Source organism: Hemiscyllium ocellatum, chromosome 23, assembly GCF_020745735.1.
Source record: "Hemiscyllium ocellatum isolate sHemOce1 chromosome 23, sHemOce1.pat.X.cur, whole genome shotgun sequence".
Lineage (NCBI taxonomy): Eukaryota > Metazoa > Chordata > Chondrichthyes > Orectolobiformes > Hemiscylliidae > Hemiscyllium > Hemiscyllium ocellatum.
Window position 1 is genome coordinate 13,400,426 of NC_083423.1, and position 21,333 is coordinate 13,421,758.

The 21,333-nt window shown below is 40.9% G+C and overlaps 1 protein-coding gene across 2 annotated transcripts in view; it reads left to right on the forward strand.

Annotated features, from left to right (window-relative positions):
* Positions 1–1,937: 1,937 nt before the first annotated feature.
* Positions 1,938–21,333, forward strand: part of mkln1 (muskelin 1, intracellular mediator containing kelch motifs) — a 126,820-nt gene continuing 107,424 nt past the window's right edge. For both annotated transcript variants that reach the window (XM_060842700.1, XM_060842701.1), the window contains exon 1: positions 1,938–2,025. In XM_060842700.1, the coding sequence (XP_060698683.1) occupies positions 1,943–2,025 (83 nt within the window). In that variant the 5' untranslated portion in view covers positions 1,938–1,942. The remainder of the gene's footprint in view (positions 2,026–21,333) is intronic.

Below are 21,333 nucleotides of genomic sequence, written 5' to 3' on the forward strand. Positions count from 1 at the left end.
TATCTGCAGTGGGTGTATCTGCAGTGAGAGTATATACTGTGAGGGTGTATACACAGTGAGGGTATATCTGCAGTGGGTGTATACACAGTGAGAGTATATACTGTGAGGGTGTATCTGCAGTGAGACTGTATACACAGTGAGGGTGTATCTGCAGTGAGGGTGTATACAGTTGAGGGTGTATCTGCAGTGAGAGTATATACTGTGAGGGTGTATCTGCAGTGAGGGGTATACACAGTGAGGGTGTATCTGCAGTGGGTGTATACACGGTGACGGTGTATCTGCAGTGAGAGTATATACTGTGAGGGTGTATCTGCAGTGAGGGGTATACACAGTGAGGGTGTATCTGCAGTGGGTGTATACACAGTGAGGGTGTATCTGCAGTGAGGGTGTATACACAGTGAGGGTGTATCTGCAGTGAGGGGTATACAAAGTGAGGGTGTATCTGCAGTGGGTGTATACACAGTGAGGGTGCATCTGCAGTGGGGGTGTATACACAGTGAGGGTGTATCTGCAGTGGGTGTATACACAGTGAGGGTGTATCTGCAGTGAGGGGTATACACAGTGAGGGTGTATCTGCAGTGGGTGTATACACAGTGAGGGTGTATCTGCAGTGAAGGTGTATACACAGTGAGGGTGTATCTGCGGTGGGTGTATACACAGTGAGGGTGTATCTGCAGTGAGGGTGTATACACAGTGAGGGTGTATCTGCAGTGGGTGTATACACAGTGAGGGTGTATCTGCAGTGAGGGTGTATACACAGTGAGGGTGTATCTGCAGTGAAGGTGTATACACAGTGAGGGTGTATCTGCAGTGAGAGTATATACTGTGAGGGTGTATACACAGTGAGGGTGTATCTGCAGTGAAGGTGTATACACAGTGAGGGTGTATCTGCAGTGGGGGTGTATACACAGTGAGGGTGTATCTGCAGTGAGGGTGTATCTGCAGTGAGGGTGTATACACAGTGAGGGTGTATCTGCAGTGGGGGTGTATACACAGTGAGGGTGTATCTGCAGTGGGTGTATCTGCAGTGAGGGTGTATCTGCAGTGAGGGTGTATACACAGTGAGGGTGTATCTGCAGTGGGTGTATACACAGTGGGTGTATCTGCAGTGGGGGTGTATACACAGTGAGGGTGTATCTGCAGTGGGGGTGTATACACAGTGAGGGTGTATCTGCAGTGGGTGTATACACAGTGAGGGTGTATCTGCAGTGGGTGTATACACAGTGAGGGTGTATACACAGTGAGGGTGTATCTGCAGTGAGGGTGTATACACAGTGAGGGTGTATCTGCAGTGGGTGTATACACAGTGAGGGTGTATCTGCAGTGAGGGTGTATACACAGTGAGGGTGTATCTGCAGTGGGTGTATACACAGTGAGGGTGTATACACAGTGAGGGTGTATCTGCAGTGAGGGTGTACACACAGTGAGGGTGTATCTGCAGTGGGGGTGTATACACAGTGAGGGTGTATCTGCAGTGGGTGTATACACAGTGAGGGTGTATACACAGTGAGGGTGTATCTGCAGTGGGGGTGTATACACAGTGAGGGTGTATCTGCAGTGAGGGTGTATACACAGTGAGGGTGTATCTGCAGTGGGTGTATACACAGTGAGGGTGTATACACAGTGAGGGTGTATCTGCAGTGGGTGTATACACAGTGAGGGTGTATACACAGTGAGGGTGTATCTGCAGTGGGGGTGTATACACAGTGAGGGTGTATCTGCAGTGGGTGTATACACAGTGAGGGTGTATACACAGTGAGGGTGTATCTGCAGTGGGGGTGTATACACAGTGAGGGTGTATCTGCAGTGGGGGTGTATACACAGTGGGGGTGTATACACAGTGAGGGTGTATCTGCAGTGGGGCGGGGGTATATGAATGTGTGTGTTGGGTGGTCTCCTCCTCCCGGGTCACGTGGTGCCCAGCCCCAGCTGCTGCTCTAAGATGGCGGCGGTGTTGCCCGAGTGCCGGGCGCTGACTTACTGCGTTTATAAGTGGTCCAGCTATTCCTCCATCTACGTCCCCGAGTGAGTAATCGCTGCTGTGGTGTACCTGTTCTTGCATTTCTCGGCTCTCCTTGTCCGCTTTGCCGAGCGATCTATTTGTTGTTCGCTTATCGCTGCCGGCTGGGGCCTGGCCTGAGCCGGTGAAGCCTCGGCCTCGCGTGGAGCGCGGGCGGCGCTGGGCTTCACCTGGCGGGGACTCGGGTGGTAGTTTGTGTAGGCGTTTAAATTCTGTAATTCCGGGCCGGAGCTAATTTACTTTGTGTGAAGGTGAAGTTTGATTTGCAGCTTGTGATTTTTTTTTAAAATGTGGTTTGCGGGCTGTATTTTGTTTTTGTGTTTTCTCTGCACCCTCGGATTTATGTACAGCTGCAGTTGGCCCGCAATAAATTCAGCAAACCTTAATTTTCCGATAACAGTGGAGTTTCTGCCCAGTTTTGCTTGTTTCTTCCCCCCCCCTTCCCCGCTTAATGTTCCTCAGATGCTTCTGTAACGGTCTCTGATGCAAAGCAACAGGCGTTTCTTTACAAATAACAAACCATACTCTCATTAGCAAGCTGGTTTTCATCTATTGTTTCAATGTGCTCAGCACAGGTGAGATGCGGTCTGATTTCTGTAGCGACAGTATTTGGAAACTTGTCACTTTAACAGCGAAGGGGATGTCACTGCGTAGGTAGTTATTATGAATTTTGAGTCATTAGCCTTTTGATTTTGGGTTTGAAAGCTGCCCAACGCCTGTCCGTCGTATTGGGCTTAAAAGAAAAACAATTTTCAGTCTTGGGAGTAATTGTAACTACTTCATTTTTAATTAATTGTGTTCTTTAATCAGTTCCTTTCAGTGGCTGTTGCAAAATTCTTCCTCCCCCTCCCCTCCAAGCCACTGTTGAAGTTGATATGATTGTTTACATATGATCTTTGCAATGTGTCAACTACCTGCAAATGGTACCAGCCACTTCAAATATTTGGAAATGCTGGGCATACAACTTTTGAAAATAAATAAAACTAGCATTTTTCTGTCAAATGCAGATTTTAAACATATACAGGTATTGAGTAATTTCTGTTTTATTTATTTTAGAAACCAGTGTTCAACTTTTCAGGTTTACATCATAGTAAGTTTCATTGCTGTACATCTTTTGTTTTGTTTCAAAGGCTTATTAGTTGAGTGGTAGTTCTGGAGTGCTCTCTAATAGCCAAACTGAGTACTAACTGTTAAGCAAGTTGGAATTGAAGTCAGTGTAAGAGTTACAACTTGCATTTGCAGCTTGGAGTTATTTTAAACTTGGATCCACTCTCTTTTCGAGTGAAAAGTGAGGTCTGCAGATGCTGGAGATCAGAGCTGAAAATGTGTTGCTGGAAAAGCGCAGCAGGTCACGCAGCATTCAAGGAACAGGAAATTCGACGTTTCGGGCATAAGCCCTTCATCAGGAATCGTGACGAAGGGCTTATGCCCGAAACGTCGAATCTCCTGTTCCTTGGATGCTGCCTGACCTGCTGTGCTTTTCCAGCAACACATTTTCAGTTCCACTCTTTTCTTGCAAGTCATCTTGCCCAGATCAGAGTGCTACCAACTTTAAATGGCTTATGCTAAATGGGATATGTCTTTTGTTTGCTTGATACCAAGAAGCAACTGCCATACTCTGAACAAGAGACTAAAGAATTGTGAATGCTCAATCAGAAACAAATTGCTGTCAAAACTCGGCAGCTTTGGTAACGATTTCTATTTTGCTCTACTCTGCTGCTTTAGCAGACATACTTGACAGAAAATGTTTTAAACATCCTTGAAGATATCGTACTTATCCACTGACTTGTTGGGAAATCCCACTTGTGCCTGACCAAAATGGAAAATGCTCAGATGGAGCACACTGGAAGCATCAAGAGACTTCTTCAAACTTGACAGTTGAAGTTTGGAGGAGAGAGCACAACTTCAAACAATTCATCCAGTCAATCCTTGAAGCACCACTTGCCCTGTGTGTGGCAGAGATTTTAGATTATGCATTGAATTTAGCAGCCATGTCTGAAACCATCGAACCATCAGATATACTGTTGGAGAAGATAGCTGTGTTTTTGGCATTTGTTTTGATGAAATGGTGTTTATTTTGAGATTTCTCATGTGACATATTGTAATTGCAAAACACTTGCAATTATGTTAGACACAGTGCCATTTAGAATTAGGATATGTCAAAGTGCATTACAGCCACTGATGTACTTCTGAAGTGTTTTATTGGAAGGGAATTGATATTCAATTTGCAGTGAGTTCTCTCAGACATCCATATGATAAGGTCCAAACAAACAGTTTTAGTGATGCTGATTCGAAGCACATCTGTTAGCAAGAACAATGGAAGGAGCTCCCTATTCCTAAAAATCGGTGCCAAGTGCTACTTTTATTTCCCAAGGCTACTCTGGGTTTAATATCTCTCCTGAACAATAGCATCTTCAACAATATAACACACCCTCAGTTCTGCACAGCAGCATATAAACCTTTAACTGATGCATTAACCTCTGTAGATTCAAGTTCCCACTTCAATCTTCTAACTTGGTTACAAATGCTACCATCTCACACATTATTGATATACCAGAGCTGATGTGGTTCTGAAAACTAGTTGATGCAAATGTTTATTTTCTTGGTTATCACATTTGCTCCAAGTGTCTGAAATGGAAAGAAAGTATAAAATTACTGATTATGGGCTATCTACAATTCTCTGTAGAGATGATGTATATTTCCAACGATTAGTCCTGTCATTATCATTTCATGCTGGTATTGTAACTGGATTTGAAATCTGGACTGCTCTTTTACAAAGCTTTGTTGGAAACCTTCCACATTGTAATCGAATAATTGTAAATAATAAAAGCTTGCATTTATGTCAGGACTTGTTCACATCAGAGATGCCCCAAAGAGCTTCATGCCCACTGAATTTGTGGAGCAATCACTTTTAAAGTGGTAGTCATTTTGCATTTGACAAAATCTGATCAGAACAACGACAATCTGAGAACCTTTGTGTAGGTTTAGAGAAATTACTCCAGTGTTAATTTTGTACCATTAGATTAGGTTGTAAGTTTGCTTGCTGAGTTGGTAGGTTTGTTCTCAGACGTTTCATCACCATGCTTGGGAACATAATCAGTGAGTCTCTGATGAAGTGCTGGTGTTCTCTTCAGCTTGCTATTTGTGTGTCTTGGTCTGTCGTGGTGGGTGATATCATTTCCGGTTCTTCTTTGAGAGATTGGTAAATGGGGTCCAAATCAATAGGTTTGTTGATGGACTTCTGGTTTGAATGCCAAGCCTCTAGGAATTCCCATGCACGTCTTTGTTTAGCCTGTTCCGGAATGGAGACTATTGTCCCAGTCAAACTGGTGTCCTCCTTCGTCTGTGTGTATGGATACTAGTGATAGGTGGTCATGTCTTTTGGTGGCTGGCTTTCTGCTGGTCTGTCCAATGTAATGTTTATTGCAGTTCTTGCAGGGTATTTTGTATATGACATTCATTTTGCTGCCTCAGGACCCACTTCACTTTCAACGACAACACCTACAAACAAATCAGTGGGACGCCTATGGAATCACCAATATTAGGACTCTTAGCAGAAGCAGTTGTGTAGAGGTTAGATCCAGCCATGACACACTACCGCACCCAGGAACGAAGAGGAGCTGAGGAAAAACACCTGCACAATGTATTCAGGAACCTGATTTAAACGCAGCCTGCTGATTCCTACACAACAGATCTAAACAAGAGGACAACACGCCTAGACCCTTTAGCCACCTTGCCATACATTTAAGGACATATTGGAGATGATGACCAGACTGCTCTGGCTCCTAGGCATCATGGTAGCCCACACACATACCACCGCACTGAAACAGCTCCTGATGAATTTAAAAGACCCCCTACCAACAAACAGCAGAATGAATGTCATTTACAAAATATTCTGCAAGGACTGTACTAAACAATACATTGGACAGACCAGCAGGAAACTTGCCACCAGAATACATGAGCACCAACTAGCCCCCAAAAGACATGACCACCTATCACTAGTATCCATATACACCGATAAAGAGGGACACTTATTTGACTGGGAGAATACATCCATCCTGGGACAGGCTAAGCAAAGACACCCACGGGAAATCCTCGAGGCCTGGCATTCAAACTTGAGCTCCATCAACAAACCTATTGATTTCCACCCCATTTACCAACCTTTTTCAGAAAGAAGAACTGAAAGTGATATCACCCACCACAGCAGACCAAGACATAGAAATAGCAAGTGGGACAGAACACCAGCGTTTCATCGGAGGCTCACTGATTATGTTATCTAGCATTTGTGATGAAATGTCTGAGAACAAATCTGTCAGCTCAGTGAGCAAACTTACAATCTGATCCATAACCTGAGCTCTAAATTTCAAAATCGCAAACTGTTGGATTATTGTTAACATGCTATCCTTGAGATAAGCATGTGGTGGTGGTTGTTATACTGTGTTGGAAATACATAAGACAGCACTGCCCAAACAAGTGGCACTGCTTGGAAAAAGCTAAATGCTGCTGAAGAATCTTCCCAAATGTCCCTGTTGCTAGGAGTGGTTTGGTATTTAATTTGTACCAGTAATTCTGTTGTGCTCATTGGCTCAACATCAAGAATAGCTCCAATCTATGTCCAAAATGCACTAAAACTGTCATCAAATGGGTGCAGAGTAGCATGTCCAATATTTTAAAAAGAAAATAATTAATTGAATTAGCTACCATACAGTTAGCTCAAAAAGAAATTTGAAATAATGTTATTCCTTATATGAAAATTTGCTCAAGTGCACTTGAATATTGTTTTATTTGAGAATTAAAATTATTATAAGCGTCAGAGTACAGAATACCTACCACCAAGAATGTGGAGTACAAGATGTATCACTACATCAAAGTCCTATTTCGTGAGCACATCACATTGGCAAGATGAGATTTTTAAAACCTGATGTTTGTTGGATGAAAAAGTGACTTCAGGAGATGAAGGTTTGGCAGTTGTAAAAGTCTGATCAAGAATATGTTGGGAGGAAAGTGGAGTAGATGTTACATTCAACCAAAAGACACTGACTCTAATTTGTATACAGTGGATCTTTATTTCTTAGCATTTGTTGTGAAAGATACATTATTTACTTGGGATACCTTGAAGCTCTTTGTCACCAAATCATATGGTTTGAAGAGGTAATTATATCAAGATCTTCTCAACATGCAGAATAACCTAGAGGGGCATGTGGAGAGATCCTTGTTGCCCTCATGTACAATTTTGTTCTGGACTGAACAGGGTCCTCACTTTAAGAAGTGATCTTAAAGATAGCGCCATTAGAAATGTAGTTTGCCTTCACAGCTTAAAAAGTCATTCTAGCTGTTACACTTGGGTTTTGTGTGAGGCTTGAAGCCTCAAACTTTGTTTCCCAACTGAATCAGTAGTTGTTTGTTAGAATGCATAAGCGAAACACCTGCAATCTATTAAATTCCTTTGTTTGCATTTGCTGCAGTTGGACCTGATGTTAATGATGCATCTTTTGTCAGGGTGTGGAGACTTGGAAATCTGATTTTCTGATGTTCTTGTACGTGAAATAAGAGCGAAAAGAATTCAGCCAACTGACCAGTTTGTCTGGGAGTGGAATATTTTAGTTAATTTGTAAGTGGGAAGTTGATGTGATAAATAACTCTAACCCTTTTTTGATATTCTAAAAGCAGCTTGAAATTACGTGCTAAGACTGGCAAATACTATGGATATTAGATATGGAATGCAAGCATTCAAGTCCAGATTGCTAAGATGAAGCCGTATCCACAAAAAAGGAAACAGAGTTCATGTTATAGAGTGGTAGTCTTTGCTAGCTGTAGCAAGTGTTACAGCTGTAACAGATTTTAAGGAATTATATAGACAAGGAACCTGTGGGAGGAGAGGAAAGAACACAAAAGACTATCTTTAATGTAGAATTCAAGATTGATTACCAAACAAAGGGATGATGGTGAAGTTTTACATGTTTCCTCATGTTAAATATATTTTGACATAGCCCAGGAGCAGGATCATTTTCCTCAGATAAGTGCAGAGGAACCTCACTTATCTGAATCCCAATTATCCGAAAATCGGATTATCCAAAGGAGACCTCCAGATCCCAATGGAAACATTACATCAAAGATGATGGGAGCGGTGTTGCACAGGGCTGGGGGCGGTGCTGTAGGTGGATGGGGGGCTGCCCTCTTCCCCAACAGGGTGTAGACCTGAACACTTAATCGAGTCACTGTGCCCGCCCATCAAATTCAGATAATCAAGGTTCCCCTGTAGTTAGTAAATTTTCATTTGGAGCACATCTGTTGACTGAAGCAAACGGAATGCGAAGTTTGTTAATATATATTTTCTGAGACGTTATGGATAACAGTGAACTCATCCAGTGCTGTACTGCAAACTTATAATACTATGCAGAGAGTTTGATCTGAAGCAAATCAATCTGGAGAGTGAATAAGTTATCAGAAGCTGAATCACCCCTTCAAAATGAGAAAAATTTGTATAAATATTTGGTTATAATAGTTTAATAGGAATAGTCTAGGTGCTGTACATGGTTCAAAATGTACTATGTTTTTGTATTCAGTTCAGGTATTTCAACTGAATTATCTGTAGAAGAATCTCTTCCCAGGCTAAACAGCTTTTGCATGTTGAGTGCAGTTGCAGCAATATGAAACCAAGTGAACCCAGCTAATGAATTACATGGGGCTCGAATTTTTTAAATCCATTTCTCTAGTTGAAATCATTGACAATGGCCCAGTAATTCATTTGAATTTAAAATATTGTGTCTAATTAGTATTTTGGATTGATTTGTACTGAGCTTCTGAGGTGAAAGGTTTCTGATCTGCCATGTTACCAAGTTTTTAAGTCTTGCCGCAACAAGTTAATTTAATTCTATAACCTTTTTTAAATTACCAAATGTTAGTTTGTAAACCTCTTAATTTTGACTTTGAGTGTATATTCCTAATACAAAAGTAACTGCTGTGGTCCATCAGTCAGTGCATGCTGAGTTGTGCTATTGCACAGTTAATTGACAAAATGTACCTGATTCATCCTTTCCTCCTCTGTCGACCTGTGTTATTACTTGGGTTAATTCATTCAAACACCTGGATTGTTCCAGCAAAATTTGAGGACAGAAATGTTTTTAAATTGGCTCATCACCTTTTGAGCATAAATTCTATGTTTTAAAGTGGTGACACAGTACTATCCTGTGCCTATTCCAAATCGTTCACTTTTTTTAAATCCTCAAATATAATTTTCAACATTAATTTCAGAATTTGCCTTTAAACACCTGACAATGGGAGATAGTACTGGATTAATTCACACCTTACCGGGAGCGATGCATGTAAATAGATTGCAGTTCACCGACTGTGACACTGCACCTAGTAGAGGCAGATTTCATAAATGCAGCCATTGTCTTTCACTGTTCAATTTGCATTGGCTTTTGAAGTTGGATTGATTGATTTCACCATTCTCCTTATTAATGTCATTTTGCATATCTGCGAAGTACTTGTATAATGCATAAACTGCAACCCCGATTGCTCGCTAGTGTAGATTAGATTAGATTCCCTACAGTGTGGAAACAGGCCCTTTCAGCACAAGAAGTCCACACCGACTCTCCGAAGAGTAACCCACCCAGACCCATTTCCCTCTGACTAATGCACCATCGGCAATTTAGCATGGCCAATTCACCTGACCCGCACATCTTTGGATGTGGGAGGTAACCCACGCAGACACAGGGAAAAACATGCAAACTCCACATAGACAGTCACCAGACGGTGGATTCGAACCTGGGACCCTGGTGCTGTGAGGTAGCAGTGCTAACCACTGAGTCACTGTGTAGCTTCACCTACCGTGCTGTTAGATAGGGAGTTGCAGGATTTTGAACTTGTGACTGAAGGAACAGCAATTTAGTTACAAATCAAAATAGTATATGATTTTTGAGGGGACTTTGCAGTTAATAGTGATCGTGTACATCTACCCTCCTTTGGAAGGTATAAGAGGCTGTAGATTTGCAAATGTTCAAGGAGCCAGGGTGAGTGTTGTATTGCATCCTGTGGTGTGTGTCAGTGGTGAAAGTAGTGAATTTTGAAGGTGGTGGACAGGATGCCAATCAAATGGACTGTTTTTTCTGGATGGCATTGAGCTGCTTGAGTGTTGTTGGAACAAGGCCCATTTCGTCAAGTGGAGAGTATTCTATCGTGGTCCTGACTTGAGCCTAACCAATGGTGGACAGACACTGGAGAGGCATAAGGTGAGATACTGACCACAAAACGTCCAGCTTTTTGTCTGAATTCAATGCTTTGGAACTGCTTTATGATTTTTGTTTCAAAAACTAAGTACTTAATACTAAGTTAGACCACTTTGCATTGGGTATCTGAATTTAATTTCCAAATTTGAAATGATTTTAAATGAAACTTACTTTTTCAGACCACACTGGTAGTTGAAAATGTGGGATGAATTCAAAATAAGAATGTTGGAACAAATAAACAATTCTTTGCAGTGTAATTAAAGTAAAAAAAAGTATTAAGTGCAGTTATAATTATAGTTCAGAATATGACTGAAGTACTTTGAAGTGCTTGGTTACTGCTTGTTTCTAATGATTATACAATGCCACTGGGAGTTTGAAAAAGCTAAAGAACATCATGACACTTGATGGGCACCAGTCATGGAAATATTTCTTAAACAATTAAATCTTAAGCATTTATCATTGTGTTGAGAAACTATAGTATGTACATATTCTCATGATAGATGGCATTTGCCTGTCTCAGGAGTTGCATCCAACAGAGTCTACTGTGTCATTTTTGGATTGACCAAGTGATTTTAGAGATCACTTTTGTGAGTGGCAGTTGTTCTTGTGTTGTTTTTGTAGCAGATTGAGTAGTATGATTCTTGCAATCCTGAATGCTAGAGCAAATGTTTAATGCTCTGTTGAACAAATTGCTTTGCATTTTCAATAGACCTTTGAATACAAGTGCAACTGGTTTTCCATCTCCTTTGATGCACACTCCTAGCTCTTCCTGAGATGTACCCTGTATTGATTTTCTTGATTTGTCTGGACTGTTAAGATATGTTTTTCTCCTTGCAGTGATTGTTAGTGATTTGATCCTATACTGCTGGTCTTCCTATCAAATAAGCTTAATGGTTGGTTTGTGGTGCAGTGTGATACCAACAGAACATGTTAAATTCCAGCATCGGCTGAAGTCACTGTGAAGGTCGAACCTTCTCAACTTCACCTCTTGCCTGAGGCATGGTGACCTTTGGATTAAACTCCACACCGGTTGTTGCTCTCCCCCTCTCTCTCCCCGTCTCCAAATTCACATAATAAAGCTTTTGAGAGTGTGGTGCTAGAAAAACAGCAGGTCAGGCAGTATCCGAGGAGCAGGACAATCGACGTTTTGAGCATAAGCCCTTCATCAGGAAGAGTCACACTCTTGACTTTAATCTTCAGCATCTGCAGTCCTGACTTTTTCCTATAATACTCTGAATGTAGATACACACAAGGGATTATGCCATTGTTTCATATCATTCAACTTAGTCTAATCTTCTCTTGTATATGCACATCCACCTTTTTGGAATGGTCAATTGTTGGAATTCATCTTCACCTTTTTGAAGTATCTTATTGTATTAAATCTGCCTTCTTAAAAATATATATTTTAGTGCGATTATAAAACTCAGCTCAGTCTCTGAGAAATCACTCATTACACTTACAGCGCGTGATGACTGTGATCAATTGATTCTTTTGGCTGTTGAATATGAGATTAAATGGTAAATTCTGAAACTTATTTTTGTAGCAAAATGATTTTTCCGGTTTTTCCCTTCAATGAGCAGGCTGTCTCTTATCCTCTGTTCAGGCTCTTGTTTCTAATCATTTTTACCATTTTTGTTGCTGGCTTGTCCAGCAACAGGTAAATCTAAAAAGCAAAGCTAGATTTCTAGGTAAAAAGCGTACATTTGGATAGGATGTCTGTGGCCTTCCAATTTATGCTTGGGAATTTGGTTGTCACCGTTCTCGTGCTGTCTGCCTTGTGCAGATGTTATCAATGTAAGGGAGCTGTTTCAGTTTTTTAAACTCATCGCTGAGTTGTTTTTGACTGTATCTGGCACATTTTGTCTTTGCTGCACCAGCAGTACTGCTGAATTTCTACAATTTGTTTTGTGTGGTTCTGGTGTAGTTGTAATTTCCACACTTCTGTTTTTTGCAAGTAACACAGTACCTGGAATCAGTTTTCTTGAAAATCTCAAATAAGTTTATTCCTAGGTTTGAACACAGTTTTTAGTCACTGAGCAATGTATGCAGTCTGGGTTGTTTCTGCTGCATTGCGTGTGGTAGTTAGTCATATGGTTTACATTTTGGTCCTAGGGCTTATTGGCATGTCATAATTTTTGTGCTTTAAGACTAAGAATAGCATCTGCAAAAGTTTATGACCGAGAGGTGAACCCTCTGTTTAAATCAAAGAGCCAGGAAAGCTCATCTCACCTCGTAATCTGTTAAAATGAGTGTCAGAGAACTCCCAAATTCCACTACTGAAAGAAAATGACATCAATTTTTATTTTTAACTCTAAAAGTGAACATTAAACTCATGAGAGCACCAACAAGTTGATTTGAAGTGTTTCTACTTCAATGCCAGGAGCATCCAGAATAAGGTGGGTGAACGTGCAGCATGGGTTGGTACCTGAGATTTGAATGGTTGTTGCAGGTTCTGGGATTTAGATGTTTCAGTAAGATCAGAGAAGATGGTAAAGGGTGGAGGGGAAAGCATTGTTAGTCAAGGTCTGTATCACCGTGGCAGAAAGGACATTTTGAAGACTGGTCAGCTGAGGTAGTATGGGCTGAGTTTAGAAACAGAAAAGGAGCTGTCACTCTGGGAGTTTTCTATCGGCCTCAGAATAGTTCCGGAGATGTAGAGGAAAGGATAGCAAAGATGATATTAAATAGGAGCAACAGGGTAGTTGTTATGGGGGACTTCAATTTTGCAAATATTGACTGGAAATACTTCTTTTTCAAGTAGTTGAGATGGGTAAGTTTTTTTTTGTCCAATGTGTATAGAAGGGTTTCCTAATGCAATATGTAAACCGGCCAACAAGGGGCAAGGTCACATTAGATAAGGTACTGGGTCATGAACCCACGTGTTAGATTTGGAGGGAGGTGAGCATTTTGGTGATAGTGATCACAATTTGCTTATGCGTACTTTAGCAATGGTAAGGGATAGGTATAAACCGCAGGGAAAAAGTTATAGCTGGGGGAAAGGCAATTATGATGCATTAGGCAAGATGTGGGTTGGGGAAGGAGATTGCAGGGTTTGGGCACAATTGAAATGTGAAGCTTATTCCACGAACAGCTGCAGCAGGTCCTTGATATGTGTGTACCTGCCAGGCAGAGAGGAAGTTATTGAGTGCAGAAGCCATGGCTTACTAAGGAAATTGAATTTCTTGTCAAGGTGAAGAAGGCAGCTTATGTTAGGATGAGATGTGAAGGCTCAGTTAGGGCGCTTAAGAGGTACAGGTTAGCCAGGAAAGAGCTAAAGAAAGATTTCAGAAGAGCCAGTAGGGAACATGAGAAGTCGTTGGTGGATAGGTTCAAGAAAAACCCTAAAGCTTTCTATTGGTATATCAGGAATTGAGTCAGATTAAAACCAATCAAGGATAGTAGTGGGAAGCTGTGCATTGAGTCAGAGGAGAGAAGGGAAGCGCTAAATATTTTTCTTTGTCCATATTCACCCTGGAAAAATGCAGTGTTGGTGATGAGAATACTGAGATACAGGCTGCTCGACGAGATGGGATTGAGGTTCACAAGGAGGAGGTGTCAGCAATTCTGGAAAGTGTAAAAATAGGTAAGTCTCCTGAGTGGGATGGAAATTACCCTAGGATTCTCTGGGAAGCAAGGGAGGAGATTGCCAAGCTTTTTTCTTTGATCTTTGTCGTCAATGCCTACAGGAATAGTGCCAGAAGATTGGAGGATAGCAAATGTGTTCCCTTGTTCAAGAAGGGGGAGTAGAGACAATGCTGATAATTATAGACCAGTGAGCCTTACTTCGGTTGTGGTTAGAATGTTGGAAAAGGTTTTAGAAGACAGGATTTATAATCATCTAGAGAGGAATAATTTTATTGGGGTCGTCAACACGGTTTTGTGAAGGGTAGGTTGTGCCTCACAAACCTTATTGACTTCTTTGAGAAGGTGACCAAACAAGTGGATGAAGGTAAAGCGGTTGGTGTTGTATATGTGGATTTCAGTAAAGTGTTTGATAAGGTTCCCCACGGTAGGCTATTGCTGAAAATATGGAGGCATGGGATTGTGGGTGATTTAGCAATTTGAATCAGAAATTGGCTAGCTGTCAGCAGACAGGGGGTGGTGGGTGATGGGAAATGATCATCCCATTTCCATGCCCCTGCTACACTGAGTAAAGAATTTATATCTATCACCCCTCAACTTAAAGCTATGTCCCCGTGTGCTTTAAGTTCAGTTACTAGTGGTATACTGCAAGGATGTGATTTGGGGCCACTGGTGGTCATTTTTTTAAACGACCTGGATAAGGGCATAGAAAGATGGTTACTAAATTTGTAGATGACTCTAAAGTCTGTAGAGTTGTGGATAGTGTAGAAGGATGCCACAGGTTACGGAAAGACAGATAAGCTGCAGAGCTGGGCTGAGAGATAGCAAATTGTAGTTTAATCTGGAAAAGTATGAGGTGATGCACTTTGGAAGGAGCAATAGGAATAAGGAGTACTTGGCTAATGGTAAGATTATTGGTAGTGTGGATGAGCAGGGGGATCACTATGCCTTACTGTACAAGTCTATGTCATTTCAAGTTTGGGCTAGGCAATGGAGACCACCCATTTGTGTCCTAAATTATTGCTAGTTGTTTGGAGGATTTACCAAATGTTTGCTTCATTGGATCATTTCATTGAACTGTATCCATGTACATAGATCCCTGAAAATTGCCACCCAGGTTGCTTAGGGTTGAGAAGAAGGAACAAGGTGTATTAGCTTTTGTTAGTAGAAGATTTGAGTTTCAGAGACATGAGGTCATGCTACAACTGTACAAAACTCTGGTGTGGCTGAACTTGCAGTATTGTATACAGTTTTAGTCACCACATTACAGGAAGGATGTGGAAGCTCTGGAGAGGGTTCTGAGGATTTAGTCTGGTATGGCGGTGGAGGTCTTGTGAGGAAAGGCTGAGGGACTTTGATTGGAGAGAAAAAAGTTGAGAGGTGACTTAATTGAGACATATAAGATAATCAGAATGTTAGGTAGGGTGGACCGTGAGAGCCTTTCACCTGTATGGTGATGGCTAACACACGGGGACATAGCTTTAAGTTGAGGAATGATAGATATAGGTTCTTTACTCAGTGTAGCAGGGGCATGGAAGGCACTGTCTGCAACAGTAATAGACTCGCCAGCTTCATGGGCGTTAAAGTGGTTGTTGGATAGACATGGACAAAGATGGAATAGTGTAGATTAGATGGGCTTCAGATTGATTTCACAGGAAGGGCTTGTACTGCGCTGTAGTGTTCTATGTTCTAAGTTATAATGTTCTAATACTTTATTAAAATTACATCAACTTAATTCCCAAACCACATAGCCGCTGTCGTCTTCTGTGACTTTGTTCTTCTGGCTGAGGATCTCCCTGGGTTGTCATCTGTCTGTTTTTAGTGCCAGTATGTTTCATATGAAAAAGGTACCTTTTGATAGAGACTGTTTCCTAAGCTTTAGGTTGCTGCTAATTGTAGATTCAATTTATGTGAAACTGTCAACAATATCCAGAATGAGGTTGTCGATGGAAGTCACAATATGAATGAACATTTTTATTGTGGATATGGGTTGTTGAAAATGAAGGATCTCTAGGATTACTCAGGGTAGTTGAGAATGTGACTTTGAGGAGAGAATGTATATAGGGTATAAGCAGGGAAGGGAAAGAGTTAAATTTAGTGTTTTGTCAAACAAGAGGGTCAGTTGAGCATGACTCGGATCAGATAAGAACTTGCAGTTTACAAGGCACAGATAATGGGTTAAAATGCAGTCATCATGTAAAGCCGTTTAACAATATTGGAAGCATTCAGTATGCAAGGTCAGCGAACAAGGGGAAAATATCCATTGTATGAATCTAGTGAACAAGATTCAGAACATCCCTTGTATAACGGGTCTCTGCTATTGATCTCTGTAAAATGATTATGTAATTCAGTGAGAAACTGCTGTTCCAGAGAAGACAGTAAACTTGTGTCTCTGCACGTGGGCGATCGTTATCTCTCCCTCCACAGTCCGGAATAAGGATGAAGGATGTAAAACTATACTGTATCTCCTGAGTATTTTGCTTCAACTGAGGGAGGAAATTGGACATCTGAGAGACACTTGGATCAGCCTGAGGGGTCAAATACCATCCACTCCTTTTTTTTCATGTGGGGAGCTTCGGTGGAGTCACAAGCCCCCTGACTAATTCAGAAAATAATTACGCTTTGAGTTGTTAGGGTTATGGTTAATAAACAGAACAATCCACCTAGTTAGTGTAATTTTACGGATTGTATTTTTGCAAAGAACTAAAGCGAATGGTAATGTGGGTGAAATAATATTGACTTTACAGTGGTCACTATCAACTTGAGCATGTGAGGAGGGAATCATGTGGATCAGGTCAAGCTGACCAGAACAGAATGTGATTGAGTGATTTTATAAATAAAAACACTGATTTTGTGAAGTCGTTTAAACTTTAATATTATTGTTACAACATCACTGAAACAGTAAGACCATGTCTGTGTCCACAGTGCATGTGAGGACTCAAGTTTGTCTATAATAACCGGTTCAGCTGAGTATTAAATGTAAAGGAATTAGCCCCATCTCATTTGTGAAATAGATAGGAGAACTCTGGTGGTCAGGTATTGCAAATGAAAAGTATCTGTAAAGGGAAGAATATCTGGAGAGGTGAGGTTGTGGAAGACTTGAGGCAAACACTGACTAAGTCATGAGGAATATGATGGATAATTAGTCAGATTTATTCTTTGAAATCCCATTTTCTGAAACTTCTGTAATGGCATTTTGTTTTTACATTTCTTGCTTCATTCATCCATTACGAGCCAAAAGTGAAAATCAACGCTGGACTTTTAACAAGAATTTTCTCATCAAGATTGCAGCAATGAAACTTTCATAAGGCGTGTTTTCTCAATATTTCTATTTAAGAATCACATTTAACTTCTGTTGACCCAATTCATAAAACAGTTGAATATCAATTTGGAGTTTGCATTCAAATCATCTCCTTAAATTATTTAATTGCTTAATAGAAATTTTAGTCAAACTGTTTTACCTTCGGAATTCTTATGAGTTTCAAACTTGGAAGATACTTTGGTTCAGTTGGCTTGTAAGGGTAGTTTGTTCAATGGAGTGGGATGGGGCATTTCCACTATGAAAGTTGAGGGGGTATCTGGTGATGTATAAGGAGCATGGGCAGGTTGAATGGAAAGCAGCTGTCACCTTATTCGAAGGGGACACAATTGAAAATTAAAAAGGGCAGGAGGTTTTGAGGTATTTAAGGAAAAACCTTCTTAACCAGAGGAGCCAGTGAGGCCTGGAATGCCCTCCTTGGAGGGTAGTTGAGGTGGGAAACCTCACAGCTTTTAAAATGTACTCTGATACTTCAAGTGTCATAATATTCAACGTTCTGGGCTGAGTGCGGGCAAGTGGGACTGATGGAGAAAGTAGTGTATTTTTAGTGATAAAGCCTCGATGGGCTGAAGGGCACCTCTACTCTCTCTGATTCTATGGTTTTGACCTTTTTTCCTCGTGATCTAATCCTGATTACAATTCTTCAGTCAGCCAGTGTGGCCTTCAGATACTGCAGTGTATAGTTATGCTTATACTGAAGATATGTTATAACCATTACCTGCATAGGTATCTGAGAGTGTATTTTTGAGCAGTTAGCAAATTTGCAAAGGCATGTGGAGCTTGGGTTTTGTGTTAGTTAAGTATATGGTCGCTATTGTGATTTGTATTAAAATGCTACTGAAATACAAGCAGAGATCCCATGATACTTCATTGTGAAAGAAAGGTATTAATGCATTTTTTTTTGGGTGCTCGGGTACCTGCATGCTTGATTTGAGTTGTAAAGTCAAATTGCAACACAGGAAATTTAGTGAGGAATGGGGTTACAGCCGAGTGGACCAAAATGTCTGATTATTCTGATGTTAAAGGTGAAATGATCAATTTTATTTTGATCAAATGTGGCTTGCTGGGTCAGCACTTTTTGCTCTTGAACGGAGTGATTTGCTTTGCTAGGCCATTTCAGATGTCAGTTAAGAGTCAATCAACTACCCCGCTGTGGATCTGAAGTCACCTACAGGCCAGACCACCTAAGGATGACAAATTTTCTTTCCTGAAAAGATAAGGACATAAGTAAACTAGATTTTTTTTTCTCTCACAATTGACAAGAGTTGCATGACTGTCTTCAGACTAAATTCTAATTCACTTTTTGAAAATTCAGATTTCCCACCTGCTGTTGGGATCGCAACATGGGTTTCTGAACTACTAGCCTATCAATAAGGCTGCTACGTTACAGCTTCCCCTTGTCTAGAAGGGCTGAATCAAATGCTGACATGGTATGAAGGGGTTGATGGTAACAGAAGGTTGGTGAGGTTGTGGGGAGGTTTGTTGATAAGAATGGGGTTTTCAGTTTTGCGGAGGGAGTTTGTATTGGCTGACCTGGTTAGGTGATAAACAAGCAGAACTTTGGACAGTTGAGTTGAGGTTATAGAAAATTTTTAAAAAAATTTGAAGAGGAGGCTGTCTGTTTGATAGTATTGGAAGGAAGATAGATTTCAAATTTTAACAGCCTATTCACTGCAATGCAAAGGATTGTTATAATGACATGTAGGAATATTGTGCAAGGGTTTTTAACTTGGTATAATAGGTAAGAAAGCACTTTTGAAGATTAAAAATAATTATTTTGGTAGCAACTTTTTTCTCAAAGCAAAATGATAGCAACTTTGCAAATTACTGATTTTTGATTTATAATATGAATTGTATTCTCTTGTTCCGAAAAGGAGGTTTTTAAAATATGTATGGTATGCATGTTTTCTCATTCACCACATTTTCTATTTGTTTAAAAACTTTTATATTATGTGGTGAGTAATGTTAGGGCTATAAGTAAATGTGAGAAATATCTGAAGCAAAAAGCAAAGGTTCAACTCTTCCATTTAAAACACAAAATTAGCAAAGAAGATCCATTGTGTCCTGCTAAGAGAGTAATACCTTAAAAAACAGAAAGCTTGTGTTATTAAAGAATATTAAGCCTGGGGGTTAGGAGTGTTTGTGTAGAAACCACCAAAGCATAGTTGAACAAGGGATAAAATATAAAAATGGGAGATAAGATTAGATTACTTAGTGTGGAAACAGGCCCTTCAGCCCAACAAGTCCACACCGACCCGCCGAAGCGCAACCCACCCATACCCTTACATTTTACCCCATACCTAACACTACGGGCAATTTAGCATGGTCAATTCACCTGACCCGCACATCTTTGGACTGTGGGAGGAAACCGGAGCACCCGGAGGAAACCCACGCAGACACGGGGAGAACGTGCAAACTCCACACAGTCAGTCGCCTGAGTCGGGAATTGAACCCGGGTCTCAGGCGCTGTGAGACAGCAGTGCTAACCACTGTGCCACCGTGCCGCCCATAACTAGTTGTGAATTTAGAAGATTGAGTGATTGCAAATATATTGAAAGGAGAACAGCTAAATTTAAGCATTGATCCCTTCGAGTCAGAGGTAAGAGATGTTATGATTTGGAAGTAAAGAAATGGGAGAAATATTTTTACAGGTTTATTTGTAAGAACTATTCTTCAGACCGCTGCTGATGAAGAAACAGCGCTCTGAAAGCTAGTTCTTCCAAATAAACTTGTTGGACTATAACCTGGTGTTGCGTGATTTTTAACTTTGTACATCCCAGTCCAATACCAATGCAGTAGACATCAGGAGAAGATGTATTCTGAGATAGCAGTAAACTCTCTGGGTCACCTGCATTTGTGAACTAAGAGATTTGAGTGGGAATAGGTTATTGGTAAAGGTAATTTTAATAAGATTGAGGAAATCAAGTTTTGGGTGAGGTTGAAATAGAAGATGTTTTATAACAGCATATGGGTCTGAAAGAATTAGAGTCAAAATCATACAGAAACAGACCCTTTGGTCCAACATGTCCATGCTGACCAAACATCCAAGATTCTAGATTAGAGTGGTGCTGGAAAAGCACAGCAGTTCAGGCAGCATGCGAGGATCAGGAAAATTGAAGTTTCTGGCAAAAGCCCTTCATCAGGAATAGAGGCAGAGTGCCTGCAGGATGGAGTGATAAATTACCTACCTGACCAAACATCCAAATCTGATCTCGTCCCATTTGCCACCCTTTGGCCTAAATCCCTCTGAACCCTTCCTAGTTAATATTGATGAATGTCTTTAGCACCATCCGCTCCAATGTTAGATGTTCTTGGTGTTGGAGTCAGCTAAGGATTCTAACATGCAATAAGCTACACCTTGTTTAAGATGAGTTGCTTGTTAGTCTAACAAGTTGTTTTCTCTCTACAACATCTGAGTAGGTCTAGTAGATTCTGATGCTGGAAGAGGGTGGTGGCGACAACAAAACTATCGTGTAGTGAGCAGTAGTGCAGATCACATTCTACAACGATGTTGTCTGTATTGTGGATTGCTTGCATAAGAGTCTTTTCCGTGGGGATGTATTTCATTGATTTTGAATTTGCATCATATTGCTGACCCTCCCAGTGCTCCATGAACTCCATGTTGGGATCGATCTGAATAAGGGGTATGCTCACTCTGTCTCACGACTTTATTCCTTATTTATTTGTGATGTAAGGAAAATGTAAGTTTGTTTTGTTCCACGAGGGCCATTAATTTCCTGACCTCATTACAGCCTTAGTTCAAAAGAATTGATTTCCAGAGGTGAGGTCAGAGTGCCAGCCTTGACATCAAGGCCACATTTGACTGAGTGTGGCATCAAGGAGCCCTACTAAAACTGGAATCAATGCATATCAGGGGACAAACTCTCCGCTAGGTGGAGTCATACCTATCGTGTAGGAAGATGGTTGTGGTTGTTTGAGGTCAGTCACCTCAGCTCCAGTTCAATTTTGCAGGCATTCCTTAGGGTAGTGTCTTTGGCCCAACAAAGTTCAGTTGCTTCAAAGACTTTATCTCCTTCATGATATCTGACTTACAAAAAATTTACTTTTTCCCTTACATCATAAATAAGGAATAAAGCCATGAGACAGAGTGAGCACACCCCTAATTCAGACAGATCCCAAAGTGAGATCTGTGGATCACTGGCAATTGAGGGGTTCAACTG